Below are 15,456 nucleotides of genomic sequence, written 5' to 3' on the forward strand. Positions count from 1 at the left end.
AGAATTTCATTTGGGATTACAGCACATCACCAACAGCACGCACAGACAACGAAGGTTTCCAGCCAAAGGAGAGAATTATTACAGTGGTGCCAGAGAAAGAGTGAAAAGTGAAAAAGATCAAACATGAATGGAGTGACAGTGAGTCCAATTCCATTTTAAATACAGCCCGTCACTCTTCCGTTGCCTGTGTCGGTTTACCTGATTTCTCAGGCGTTTTTGCGGGAATGGAGAAATAGTGAAAGTAACAGAAGAGGACTTGAATGAGGAGATGAAGAGCAGAGTGAAAGATTCCCTTAGATGTATGTGGTTAATGGGTCGCCCAGGTCAGTGCAGTTCACACTCAGGTGCATGTTTGAACGCAGCCCGTCTTGCCGCGACGGAGATTGGTTGCAATATTAGTTTGATCCATTTTTGGTTGGAAGTTTGTATTCTTGGGTGGCTAGAGGTCCTGCTCTGATGTCAAACACTGGGAATGGTTGATGAGGTGGAGGAAAGGGGGAAAAAATCTCACAGAAAGAGGTCACAAGGAAGAAGTGAGTAAAGACATCAAAGACATTTCAAAATTCTGACAAAGAGATGAGACAGGGGTCAGGTGGGAATCGGAACTTGACAGGGGTTAAATTTAAGGATGATGGACTGAGGGCAGAGGATATCAAAGAAGCCTGAGAACAAAGAGATGACACACATTGTCTGCAGACCAAGACTGCAGTTAAGGAGTTAGGGGGGAAATGCGCTGAGGGCAGGGGCTTAGAGGCTGTTGCTGAAATCTCAGGGGTAAACCACTGTAGGCAGGTTGGTTGCTGGGTCCCTCAGGCCTTGAGAGCATGCCACTGGGAGACAGGATTACGAGGGCGACCCATCATGTCTTTCCAGTGTTTCACCTCTGCAGGGCCGCTCTTCCATGAAAGATAAATCTGTGAGAAAGAAAGAGTAAACCGAGCAATATTACACAGGGATTGATGTTATTTGTAAATCCTCCCCATCCCAACAAACCCCCCCCCCCTCCCCCGCCCCCCAAAACACTCACTGTGAGTCTTAAGTCTAGCCCTGCTTTCGCCACTAAGCCTGCCACTCTAATCGGAATTTAACTCAAATCCAGGGCAGAGAAAGAGCCATTAGAGGAAGAGATTTCACTTGCCGAAATACTCCGAGAAAGGCTAATGCTGACACTAATGAAGATCAAACGCTGAGCCCTTAAAAAATTATTATGTAGAAAGAAACCTCTGATCCATGCGTGTCGCAGGAAATACTGTTCAAGTTTTCAATGTCCTCTGACGGGTTTCAAGTTATTTATGAGTGTGGTTATAATAGGCAACATATTATTACTGCTGTGTGTAGGCAGATAATATATGTGGTTAGGATGCAATTACTGGAGATGTGTGTGAGTGACAGAGAGCACAGTACATAGGAGCTGCATGCAGTACACAGCTCAAAGATTATTCTTACTGCGTCTGGAGAAACACGGTTTTGATTTAGGCTTTGGGGTATTTCTAGTAATTAAGACAGAAATAATACATTTATGAACTGTGTTAGAGCTCCGTTCTCCAGTATAAACTCAATGACCACTTAATTAGATACACCTGTACATTGCGATCCAATACAACAGCGGTCTCATGAGTTCTAATTTTACGGAGCTTCAAATTTTTCAATTTTTGTTGAACCTATCAGGAAGGTAAAAATTCTACCTCATGTTTATAATTAAGGTCATAGAGAGTGAGAGGTGGTGTTATATTAAGAGGTGTTTCAAATATGCTGGCACTCTCATGTAACTTCAACCTCAATCACAAACATGTAGGCAAATTAAGTCTCTAAACCGTATTATTTTTGTAAAGGCAGATTTATGGCAGAGCTATACTGGATCACATGAGATTTTACAAGTGGCAGGTGGGTGTGCATCTATACATCTAGAGAACTGGGTATTTGGTTTAAAATAAAGAAATTAGCCAGTATGCACAAGGAATTGGGACTGATGTGGTTAGAGTTGAGTTGATTAATAATGTTACATAGTAAAAGACAGGAATAGCAGAAACTAGGGTAATGTTTTATTTGATGGGTCTCTCAAGTTTCCTGAAAAGAACAATGTCATTTGGAAATAATTATAGCTGAAGCAGAGAGTGTTAAATTGGTACACTTCCAATGAATTCATTCCAATTAATTGTTGAGCTAGCGTAGCCTAAACTCTCTCAGTCAGTGAACATGCAGAAATACGACTTTGCTCCACAGAGGCAAAGTGCAGCAACCAGAAATAATTTGAAAAATAAAAAAATGTCTTCAAAGTCTGCTTTGTCCCAACAAATTAAGAGTTGGCACAGCTATGATAGATTATGGTTTACTGGTATGACATGGTATAATTTTCATCCCAATCCTAACTTCCTAACCTTCAGACTCAAAATGTGTATGTAAAGGATTAAGTTTTGTAATATTTATCTGTGTTTTAAATTGAATGTTTTATTTTAAAGAACTTCTTCCAAAAAGCAAATAATTAACACAGCTATCTAAACGCAATGTTCTCCATAATTACGAAATATTCTGAGATATTATTTGGAAATAACAGACCCTAACTAACCAATAAGGAACATACAACAACCGACAGATATTGGCAACATAGCAACCACCATTCTTTCATTTCCCTCTCTTAGTCTTAGTGTGTGACATTATAGAATAGATCCTTGAGAATTTTGAACTGGCTAATTTTCTCTTCAGGGCAATAGATGTTTTTTTCTTAGAGACACGCAGATGATTTGCAGAAGAATCATAACTGAAAAGTTCAGGCAACAAATGTGCCCTAAATCAACATTGAAAGGCGTATTACAGTCAAAATTGGGGATATTTGGACACCTTAATTTAATAAAAATGGAAAATGTGCATTGTCTGTATACATATAAGAAACAAGCACCTGTATTTGCCTGCATGTCATGCGTATTTGCTTTTGGTGTAATCCCAAATAAAAGCAGTTCTTCTCATTTATTATTGACAATGCAGAAGATGGGTCTGTGTGCTCCAGCAGGGGGCAATGGAGACTGGCTCAGTGATCAGCTGCTGATGGTCTGTCACAGGGATAGGAATACACAGAGGGAGAGAAGAAGAAGAAGAAGAAGAGAAAGAAGAAGAAGAAGAAGAAGGAAGAGGCAAAGAAGAGGGAAGGAGATACCTTTCCAATGACATCATTGCGACTGAGCCTGTCCTTGTCCATGACAGTGATAATTATGGTGGTCTCCCTCAGCACATGGGCAGGCACATCAAAGGGGAAGGACTCGTTGAAAACGGGGTTCAGACAGCGCTTCATTACCACCGTCTTCTTCTTCTCCACGCGCTTGTCCTTGTGCATCAACCACACTTTTACGTATGGGTCTGAGGAGGGAGAAATGTGGTGTTTGTTTACAATATCTCATACTGTATCTCACAATATCTCTCAGTGTTAATGTGCAAGCATGTTTTTTTTCTAGTAGTGAATAAAAAACACTGTTTTATCATTTTCATTTTGTAGCAGCAATGATGTAAAAGGACATGGGAGCATCTATACCAGAAGTGCCTCCAATGTCCATGGCTTTGAGGTTGCGGGCTTTGATGATGCTCACAGTGATGCTGTTGGCTGTGGGGTTGTAGCACAGAGACACCAGCAGATCCCCTCGACTCCCCTGTAGAAATCACACACAACGACAACAAATTGTTTACTTTTTTGAATCCCCTTCACACATTGTTCTCCCTTCTGTTGCACACTGTGTATTTCTTTTTCTTCCTCTGGCTGTCTCTGTCTGCTCTCCGTCTACCTGTCAGCATCTCCATATTCCCTTCTTTTTCATCTCCCACCAGCACGCCGCCACATTTCCCCTGAGAGCTTCATGGCAGCTAGGAATGACATCACCCGTTACGTGCTGTCCCATCCTCCCTGCCCCCCCCCCCCCCCCCCCTTTTCCTTCTTACTCACGCTGCCATCACTACACGGTTTCAGCTCTTTCCAGAAAGACTGCATGTTGGCCAGGTCCAGTTTGTTGAGGGGGACGGAAACCTCTCCTATGGGGTCATTCCTACTGAAGCGGTCGTAGTCGAGAACCTGCAGGTATAGAGTCCTCTGGACCACCTTCTCATAGGGGAACCCTGAGAAACAACGCAGTCCCAATTAGTCGCAATGACACCTTTACATGCATAAAATATTCCTTATTGCCCTATTTCTTTCTCTTTCTTACCAGAAATGGGGGCTTTTCTTTTTGAGCATGCATCTCTACCCCAACCTTGATAACTGCTGGCTTATTGATTTTATGTACAACAGTCTTAGCAACACACAGAGCTGACTTGCTGAGGTATAAACCCCACTTGAGACGCACATTCTGAATGCGCAGTATCCAAAGAATGCTTCTAAAACCAGAATAATATCCCACGTCTTAATCTAAAAATGCCCTATTTGTAAAACAGCCTTTTTTGGAAACGGAATATGCTATTTACATGACCTGCATCAAATTCCTAATATTGTCATACTCTGAATAATAGTACAATATTAGTGTGCATGTAAAGGAAGTCACTGATGCACACATAAAAGAAACAGCTTGAGAGTGCCTGCATGCGCTGTGAACATCGTTAAGTTCATGTTTTATGAATGAGGAAAGCTCTCATCATCGAACCTTCAAACAGGAAGGTCTCATTCCAGTGGGGGTTCAGATTCTTCCTCTTGACTTTGGTTTCCAGTTTGTGCTTCTTGTCTGGCAGCAGGTAGAGTTTGACAAATGGATCAGAGGTGCCGGAAAAGTCCTTAGCAGGCAAATCCTGGCCCTTGAGAATTTTGACAGTGAGAGTGGAGTCCTGAAAACTGTATCCAACGCTGAACTGAATACGACCCAGCTTCTCACACACTGGACCCTCATGGTCGTCTTCCTCTGAACCTGGAGACAACTAAGAGACACAGGAGGAAGAGGAGATAAATGTCACCTTTGTATTCACCTCCAGGTGCTAATAGAGACACACTATTAGCTAAGACCAGATCACATTTCAGTTGAAAATAGTTTTCTCTTAAGATTACTTAATTATTATTAATTATTTAAAACCCTTAAAGGGCCGTCCACACCAGGAATGATAGCTATAATGATAACTGTCAATATATCCTTTTAAAAAAATCATCCACACCACAACTATAACAACAGCAGTTGCAAAAAATATAATTGGGATCATTTTCAAACCAGTCGGTTGAACAATAAAAACACAGATAGGCAATCAAAGCCATCTGAATTTACAGGGCGTCACATTCAACACGTCTCTCTCTCTCTCCTAGCCTCTGTGGTGCTGAAAGATGCCCTGCACCACAGCTGTGCAACACAGAAGCATCTGTTTCATCAATTGTATGATTCATATTCTTATTAATGCAATAATGATATATAAAAGCTAAATCAAGTGCTTTATAAATGTACCTGCTTTTTCTGACTACCTCTTTTATGTAAGCTAATTGACGACACCTAGAAAATAATCTAAGATTTTACTTATAATGTAGAAGATGATTGACATGTGGGGCTCCGACACAGCTGGAGCATGCAGTGAGTGTTTGGCGTCACTGTCAACACATTAATGTTCATCAGTGTGTATGCTCACATCGTTATCATGATCTTTATTGTTATTGTTCTCAGTGTGGAAGGCCTGTAGTGTCCATGGCACGTACATTTTCTACAATCCCAAAATTCAATGTAGTGGCTGTTATAGATGTGATAAATTACAGTCGAACAGCAATACATCTGTGAGTGATGATTGATGTCAGAAATCAATTTACTCCTCACTAACAACTCCATTTAACTGCATATAAGGAAATACACAAATTAATAACATTTTTAACTGAGGAGGAGAAGAAGGAGGAGGAGGAGGAGAAGTGCTGCCCTGTTTGTGTAACAATCGTGATGTGCGGATTGGCTCTTCATCCAAATCTGTTTGTATGCTTAAATCATCCACCTGCCACTCACCCGAATGAAATAATTTCTCTCCCCCCTCTGCCAGTCGCTGTAGGCTTTTGCTTTTTAAATCACGTTTTGTATTGGATTAATGATTAGAGAGACTGCTGTCTGTAGTCTATTTGAAAATGTTTCCAAGTTTGCAGTAAAGTCACTGCAACAAATATTGTGGGACATTTAATCAGCAAAACTAAAAACTATAGTTATAAACTTGACGTAGGAAACATAACTCAACTTTAAGCTTCTGAAATAATAAATGCAGTTCATCAACACTCATGTGTTGATGAACAGAGCACAGCTGCTGCTCCGCTGCACTCTGTTCACATTTAGATGGTGTAATAAATATTTTCCTCATTAATGATGTATTATTTGATCCACCTGCAACCTGTCCAATGTTAATTAATAGCGGGGCCGGTGATATAAAAGCAGTTTACACATCTTACTACCTGAATAATGCACACTTCAAATGGCAAGAAAATACTGTACTGTTGACTTTAAACCAGCTTTTGTTTAAATAGGTGCAAGAGCATTTGCCACCTACACAATGTGGGCGATGGGCGTGAAAATTACAACTGTGATGTCCTGAAACTAGCAAAGACAACTGTGAGTGAATAAGGGAGTGATTTTGGATACAGCACCAAAGTTCCTAAGAATCATGAAAGCTCCATTGCAACTGAGCAAAGGGAACTTCTTCATGAGGGCTGTGTGATTACTGTAAAAGGATCCAGAAAAGAGAACCTTGCTTTGAGATTGTTATGCTGTCGAGAGAATGAACTGTCAAACTGAATTAATCTATGTTAGTTTTAACCAGTTGTTTAAGTGCACAAAACGCAGTACCATGAGAATTGCCAGTATCATCAGACCACCAGGTCAAACTTGACCCTATTCACTTCCAAAAGAGCTGACAGGTGGTCTCTCACTTAATAAGAATATTGGCCTTCAGTCCACAGGGGGCACTAATAATGCACTTCAACATTAAAAACCCGAGTCCTATGGGGCAAACTAGCATAATGTTTATACCACATCACACTGTCTGCTGTGCGATAAAGGCAGAAATGGTCCATGGCTGTGTGGAGATGAGAGGCAGATTATCTGTTGGTAGACAGACCCTCTGACTGATGGTGGATTGACCTGGAGGGAGGGAGAGGAATCCAGTTTAAAAAGTACTATCTGATGGGGGAAGAGCTCAAGGCATTACTCAAGGAGCAGTTCCAGAAATGTAATATCCAATTCTGTATTCTCCCACATATTTCTGATGGTGCTGCTCAGCCTCATTCTCCATGCTGAATATGATCACTTTTCATTATGCAGTCCCCTCCACCCAACAGCTGGTCTAAATTGCTTTTCCCCATATACTGTGTTGGGCGCTCTCTCTTTTACCCAGAGTCCTCCCTTCTCATTCAGTTCTGAAATTCCCTAATTTCTTTTTCTGAAACACAAACATTCCACGTGCAGTAGATGCAAATTCTCCTCAGAGCACAAAACATGGTGCCATCTGAACAACACAATAGAGGATAAATCAAGTGATGTTCTATGTTTTAGTAGGAAGAAGTGTGAATTATCAAGTCCTACCCCCTTCCAAAAGTTCTCATGCACTGTTCGTACATATAACTACGGAAATTAATGCACTTTGTTGCACTTGTTATTCGTATGTATTCCACATATTTATTAAAGAAAAAAAACAGGTGACGTAGTGTAAGAGCGCTAAAATCTGTGTAGGGAGCTGGATCAGGGTGGTGGAAGGGCCAAAACACAAGACTTTTCGCCCGGTGTTCGTGTTTCCGGAAGTACAAAGCCAAACTACAACCTTTTCTCTAATCTTAACCAAGCTATTTTGTTGCCTAAACTTAACCGTCATGGTCACAAACCTGTCACCGCTTCGTGGAGTTAAATAGAAATTGTCATATTCTGTAAGCTATCATATCAATCAATTTCCACAATATTTCATTAGATATCATCTGACTTGTTGTAACTTTTCGTAAGATATGCTGATTAGAATACTTAGCCTCTTTGATGGAGCGTGAATGGAGCTGAGGCGAGCTGAATGAAGCCTACAGTCCATGCTACCAACCTGTGACAGCATACACCTGTCACTCTGAGCGGCACACCCTTAATTATGTATACATTTAAACCTTAATATAATTTAAAATGCTTAGTTGTATTAACTTGTAAGTTGAGCATTTTAAAATGGGGGTCTATGGGAATTGACTCACTTTTGGAGCCAGCCTCGAGTGGCCGTTCGAGGAACCGCAGTTTTGGCACTTATATGTTTGTTACCTTTTGGTATCAATCTGCATCAAAAAGAATCCAAATGCACTTTTAAATTTTATTATTATGTAACTGCTATTTGTTTTATGTTAACTAAAATTTTCTAGTTACTTACTTTTTTTAAATTAAAGTATTTATCCATGACCAATTTATAAAGATTTAGGTCTTCTGTGAGAATGAATGGGCTTGGTGCCACAGATACTGTAGGCTGGGGAAGTCAAAAATGACTGAGAGACGGACTAACACAGGATTTGGCCTTTTAATGGGATTTGTTGACAAATCCCAAATACATTAAAAATAAGACTATTGCCAGCCTTATCTAATAACAAATATATAGCACATATACTGTAAACCTCTGCAAATGTGTTGACACAAAGGCAAAGACACCTTCACACCACACTATCACTGGCTCTGTGAGCATCTCAAAAAATGAAAGCAGTGTCAGAGTACATCGTGATAAGAAACATGTGATGCTGACAGGACCCGCACCCATCCTCCCCCAACGCCTATCACCTGAAGTGCTAAGGGGGGGTTGGATGGATATATACTCAATGCCATTTCACTGCTTGCTTTTTTCTCAGTAGAGTATATGAAATAAAGTCTGTATCGCCACTGCTTTTCCTGCAGCAGAACAAGTGGCTCAAAAGTGCAGGCTGGGTATTTTCAGCATGAAAGGAGGGTTGTGTAATATATAGACGCCTTTGGCAAAAGTATCCAGAATGAGTATTATTATTAAGCACCAGCACTGTGAATTCCACGGACCCACATAATTACACTGTGCTCATACCCATCTCTGCCATATTCTCGCAGCACCCACAGCACTGCCTGTTCTTTCACAGCTAATTACCAAACCCCGCTCAAAAAGGCGCACGTCCCCTCCCAGTGTCTCACTCCAGGGTGATGATTACTGTAAGTTAGCGGAGATACTGTATGGCAGGAACTAACTGTGATGCTCTACAGGTGGGTGAGTTGAGTGGGATGAAGACAGTACTTTTTGAGTGATGAAAGACTTGCGAGGAGGAAACACTTCTCAAAGGACTTCACTCAATTGAACTGAAGTGTGTAGGCTTTCCTTTTCTCACTTCCTTCTCCAGAACTGACACTGTGTAATATTTACAGTAGGTGATAGACAAACACATTTAAAAACCTCATGCAAAATGACTTTAAAAGGATAAATCGGGTTCATTAAAAACTTATTTTTTGTCGCTTCTGCCATCATTTCTAGCACACAAAAAAATTGCACTCACCAAAGTAACTACCGTATTTTTCGCATTAAAAGTCGCTCCGGAGTATAAGTCTCACCAGCCGAAAATGGACAATAAAGAAGGAAAAAAACATATATAAGTCGGGAGTATAAGTCGCATTTTTTGGGGAAATTTATTTGATAAAATCCAACACCAAGAATAGACATTTCATCTTGAAAGGCAATTTAAAATAAAAATATAATAGAGAACAACAAGCTGAATAAGTGTACGTTATATGACGCATAAACAACGAACTGAGAACGTGCCTGGTATGTTAACGTAACATATTACAGTAAGAGTCATTCAAATAACTATAACATATAGAACATGCTATATGTTTACCAAACAATCTGTCACTCCTAATCACTAAATCCAATGAACTCTTCTTCCTCGGTGTCACTTCTGAACAACTCCGCCAACTCCAAGTAGCAGGTGGGATCTTTTTTTTCACAATGCACTTCTGCCATGACCCGCCCCCGCCAAATTTTGATTGGTTGATGTGTGTGTGACGATTGCTGATATACGCCTAGTCTCTTACGTGACTGAGATAAATAATAGCCTGGGCTATTACTTGATATTTTACGGTAATGTGTGAATAATTTCACACATAAGTCGCTCCAGAGTTTAAGTCACACCCCCGGCCAAACTATGAAAAAAACTGTGACTTATAATCCGAAAAATACGGTACTGTGATCTGACAGTTTAAAGTTAAACCAGCAGTTAAGTTATTATATACTGATAGATGTTTTCAATGGGCTTTTTTTATTTAGTCTTTCGAATAAGTTTGGCTAACCTGTGCGCTGGCTTAATAACCACACAATTGTCATGAATGCTTGTGTTTCTCACAAAAAAAGACATCTTTTAGCAATGGTTACACGCTCCCAGAGCTCAGCAGTTAAATGAATACTTTCCCTTAAAATAGCCATTTGTATATCACATATAACTCACTGAGTGTTGGCTAGAATTCCTGTGGAGAAAAGTCTTGATGAGCTGAAGAAATTAAGGACCACATTTAACAGCAAAACTATTTTAAAAAAATGATTTGCAAACTCTCACAATCTTGTGTATAAACCACGTCTTGTTTATCCTGTCATATGTTCAATACTTCCTAAACACATGCACTTTCACTAAAATCACACTACCACTACTCGTCTGAGAAGCTTGCAAGCGTGAGACTTATCATGCTGCACGTTTTCTTTTTTTCTCCATTCATCATGGAGGCATGCAACAAAAATGTTTTCTTCACAAAATGATGGCCACATATACAAATGGTAATTTTTAGTGTGAAGTATTCATTTAATTTGATTCGTAAACTTATATTTTACTGACAGAAGTGATGGCCAAAACTACAAAAAAGGAGCTGTAATAAAGTGCAACCTCCAACTTAATCACAAAGAAAAATGCTGCCAAACAGTAAACAATAAACAAGCAGATTTGATTACAATGAAGATACATTACTAATAAACTGTAGTCCTATTTTAAGGTTTTTACATTATTTTGTCTACTTTCACTCATCATCCACTTCCTTTTCTCAAGGCCCGTGTATAACTTTCATCTTAGATTAGCAAATATAATCTGGAAGCATCATTCAAGCCTCTCAGCCATCTAATTTATTATGTCTTAAAAGGCTTTGCTGACAGCAGTCCTCCTTGTCTTAATATAGATGAGTTTGACAATGCAGAAAACAGACAACGGAGGGATTAGTGGTGTATAAATAAAATGTGTCTCATGGAGCATCCAATACACTGTGTTGATATTGTTTGTTACCATGAGCATGTCACTGGTGACGGAGTTGGCCAAGTCAGAAACAGAGGAGTTGGCATCGTGGCGTCGTCCACTCTCATCGGGGGTCTGACCTCTGGGGCTGCTGCCTGGTTTGTTTCCTGGAGTCCTGGCAAAATGGACCAAAACCCACATATTCACATAAACATGCTCATATTTAGGGTCCTTTCCTGTTTCAAAATCACATTGCCTCTGAGAACAAAAAGGGGTCCATAAAGAAGTGTTTTCCCAAGTTTTGTGTGGAAGAACTCTACCCCATCCAATATTTTCAGGAAGAACTAGAACAACAATTGCGAACCCGGATTATGACACAACATCAGTACCTGACCTGTTGTCAAAGCCTTCTGAAAAAATGGAGGCTGTCACAGGACAGGGACTAAAGTCTGCAGGGCAAGGTTTGCGTGTCACAAGTTGAAAGCATAGACAGACGTAGTCACTGCCCTCCAAATGGACCACCATCGTACCTTATTCCGTAAAAATATGTATGGTAATGAATGGGGAGACATCCTTTTTTGATCCTGTTTGACTTGTGCCATGAATCTTCTGCACATTTAATGTTTTTCAATTTAATTTAAAAGATAAATTTAAAACTCAAGAAAGCCACAGTTTGTCTTAAAACAGTTAAAATATAAGGCACATAAAAAAAAACATAATCAGAAAGACTACACACCCCAAAGTCATGGTGCCTCTGTGTGTTTGTGTGTGTGTGTGTGTGTGTGTGTTTTACCGGGATGTAACGTTACTCACAAGAGCAACGGGTCTTGCTCGTTCTTTGGTTTCCAGGTTGACAAAAATAGTCATTGATAGTCATAAGATAATGCTTCATGTGTTGTGGAACATAGCTAAGTAATCTAGCTAGCAAGAATGTTCAAGTAAACGTTGTAATGTTTCAACTGTCCATATACTTTTGGCCATGTAGTGCATATCTCTGAAGCAACAGAGGCTGTGTTGAGCATCACTGCTGTGGACTGCAACTGTGTGGATTTAATACATATACAAACAGTCATCTAGAAACAAGTTCTTGCTGTGTTTAAGTAGAACTAAACATACACCAATGCGAAACTTTCTCCCTCACCACCTGTCACTTCGCACACAGGCCATCCACCAAAACACAGAGCAATCTTTAGAAATAAACATCAATGAATGTGACTGGTACTAAACAAAAAAATAGAGAAAGGTAAATAGTAAAATTAGTAAAGGGTAAAAATGGCTCCTGGCTCTTATTATGTAACAGTAAACAGGGAAAATACAAACTTCTGATAGCAGTCTAGGCGTATTGACAAATAAGACTAATGAGCACTTATCGCTGTGAGAGAGAATCCAGAGAGCACAAAACAGGAATGAGTCGGAGAGACAGAGATAGTGAGCAAAGGAGCAGATGAGCTGTAAGACACAAAGGTAAAAGCATAAGAGCGATTAGAAGAAGGTATTGTGGGAAATATGATCCGAGAGGGAAAGATACATTTGAAGACTTATCTGTGCGCAGAGGTTGAGAAAAAAGCGAAGGGGAGGATTTGTCTTTGTTAAGATTCGGAGGATTAATAAAACGAACAAAGTGAGGTTACAGACTCAAATCGCTGTGAGACTGATAAACACACACGCACACACACACACACACACACACACACAGACACACACACGCATACACACACACACACACACACACACACACACACACACACACACACACACACACACACACACACACACACACACACACACACACACACACACACACACACATACGGTGAAAGTAAAATCTAAGTAAGTAAGACAGATGGGATAAAAGCCTGGAAACAAAACAGACCAAGTTTGGGTTAAGAGTCAGATGAGCTAAAGCAGAGGAAAGGAAGCAAACTGACACATTACATGGGCAAGAAAAATTGAAGACGTCTGGAGAAGGAGAGGTGAGAGATGGACAGGGTTTGTACAGCAAAGAGACAAATAGAAGCAAAGCGAGAGAGAGGAGGAGAAAAAGGATATGGTGCGGAAGAGAAAAGAACCGATTCGTCACTCTGCGTTTATTTTCTGTGATCCGCAGGTCAGAGCGCCAACAATGCAGTGCAGACTTAATTCAAATGTAATGGTTTCTGTTTTCAGACCCGAGCACAGCTTACTATTCAAGACATCTGAAACACGACCACTTATGTATGAAGAGAAAGCTAAAAATGTTCAATTACAGCTTCTAATATCAACCCCAGAACCATCAGGGAACAATGTGGTACCTTAACATAATTACATAATACCTAGCAGTCACGCACATAACACCTGGCTGTCTCGCTCTGCCACTGGGTTGACTCCCACCTGCCACCTGTACTGAGGTTCTATGTATTCAAGGATCATACCCAATTTTATTTTCTTATATTACTAAATAACGTGTAAACTTGTAAAGGATGCCAGAATTTTTCTTTAGTTTAATCTGTCTTTCTTCCAGGTGACTTGCAAGAACCTAAATTGATAAATGAACAAGTAAGTTGTCATTGTTATCGATGTATATGTTTGTTTCTGTGTGCCTCTGTGAATTAAATATTATGATGATTCTGTTTAATTGCAGGTATACTTACTACTTTGTTTAATTCGTTTGTCCGCATTAACACAAAGATGCCCACAGACTTGAGGGAAATGGGGTAGTTGGTTCAAAAGGTGGCACAAAAAAGTTTTCGATTATAACAGAGGAATAGACCGGATTGGGTTTTCCAGATGTTCTTTGCTGAGAGAATCTCAGAGGGATTCACTTTTCTGGATGGAATTGAATACTTGAATGGATATGGAGAATATCTAGTACACCGCCATAAGGTTCTGCTAAGATACCACTAATAATTAGAGGGGTGGTGTAAACCTTTGATAATCTGTTCAATACAAAAAACATTAGCATGTAAATAACCATGTAAATGCTTTATCCAATTGTTTCTCTGTGCATGTTTGCCCCACATCGGGGTAACGTTAGGTGACCTTGCTTTCGAGAGGGACAGAAATATGATGAAATATTTAAAGATTTAAAGAAAAGCCTCGCTGCTCGAAAGGCTTGACTCGTCTCCTTCCATATTCCCATATCCTACCTTGTGTTGAATGAACTGAATGTTCTCAATATAGTTGTAAAAGATGCTTTGGGAAGTTGGAATCTCTAATCATGAATTATTTTAATAAAGGTGAAGAAATTCTTGTCCATGTAACCGCAGCTACTCCCAGATGAGCTGATCACCACCCTCCTTTTACTACTTAATCCATCATTCTCACATTTAAAACATTCTCCCTCACTGGTGTCCTAAAGGGATGTGACCTAGTTTAAATTTCTTTTCAACCCAGTCTGTATTTTCAATTCATCTACTGGATGTTCAATATCCTAACATGTTTTTAATGTGTGGGAAACAGTTGTGCGACTAGCTTGAAAACAATTTGAAGGTTATTCTGAGGTTTGAGTGTTCGCCACCAACACTCAAATCTCAGCAATACTTTTAGTGTATTTAAGTGTGAAATTCATATTATCCTTTTCACAATGTTTAAGCCTGATTGGTTGTTTAACTACCTAAAATGTTAATTTGTAAAAAGCTCTTAAGATGAGGATACATTTTGTTTTAAAATGTACCCCTCCTTCACCTTCTCCCCTCTAAACATTTCAGTATCCACTCAGCTACATAGACAAGCCTTTAAAGGCATTGCCCACTTTGACTGTAGAGCACATAATATATGCCTGTCAGCTAGGTCTCCACCCGAAGAGTCTATAAATGTTTATTTGTGGGAGGGATTGTTTAATGACAGCCAATTGAACCCTCCTCATTCAACACACAACACATGAATCTTGAACAATCAACCTTACATAAACGCCATCGGGAATTTCCTCCACTTTATTCTGCTGCGAATATTTGGTCATAAATCATCTCAGCCATGCGGATCACATGCAATACTTTTACACAGTGCATAAAAAACTGTAGTAGTTAATAGAGACCTGCATACATCATGCAGGTTTTTTCCTAGCAGTAAACATACTGCTCTGTATAATGGAGCACTGTGCTAGTGAGAAGGTATTGGGTGCAACAAAAGATCAGAGACTGTGAGTTGATCCAGTAAAAAAGAAATTCTGTCCCAGTATAAATGAGATATTGTACATATTTCCTTTCTATCTAACTCAAGAACACAATTGAGTGTTCAGTGGGCATGCATACACAGAACAAAAAATAGGTAACATCCAAATTGTCCAGACTTACATAAAACTTTGAAGAAATTTAATGAAGGAT

At 39.8% G+C, this 15,456-nt stretch overlaps 1 protein-coding gene across 1 annotated transcript in view; it reads right to left on the minus strand.

The window, feature by feature from the left end:
• Positions 1-809: 809 nt before the first annotated feature.
• Positions 810-15,456, minus strand: part of syt7b (synaptotagmin VIIb) — a gene marked incomplete at both ends in the record, with an annotated part of 104,283 nt that continues 89,636 nt past the window's right edge. Inside the window, 6 exons of the mRNA XM_083934905.1 lie at positions 810-914; positions 3,152-3,351; positions 3,524-3,638; positions 3,929-4,098; positions 4,620-4,887; positions 11,207-11,330. Of these exons, the coding sequence (XP_083791031.1) occupies positions 810-914; positions 3,152-3,351; positions 3,524-3,638; positions 3,929-4,098; positions 4,620-4,887; positions 11,207-11,330 (982 nt within the window). The remainder of the gene's footprint in view (positions 915-3,151; positions 3,352-3,523; positions 3,639-3,928; positions 4,099-4,619; positions 4,888-11,206; positions 11,331-15,456) is intronic.

The sequence above is a fragment of the Echiichthys vipera genome, assembly GCF_963691815.1.
Source record: "Echiichthys vipera genome assembly, chromosome: 1".
Lineage (NCBI taxonomy): Eukaryota > Metazoa > Chordata > Actinopteri > Perciformes > Trachinidae > Echiichthys > Echiichthys vipera.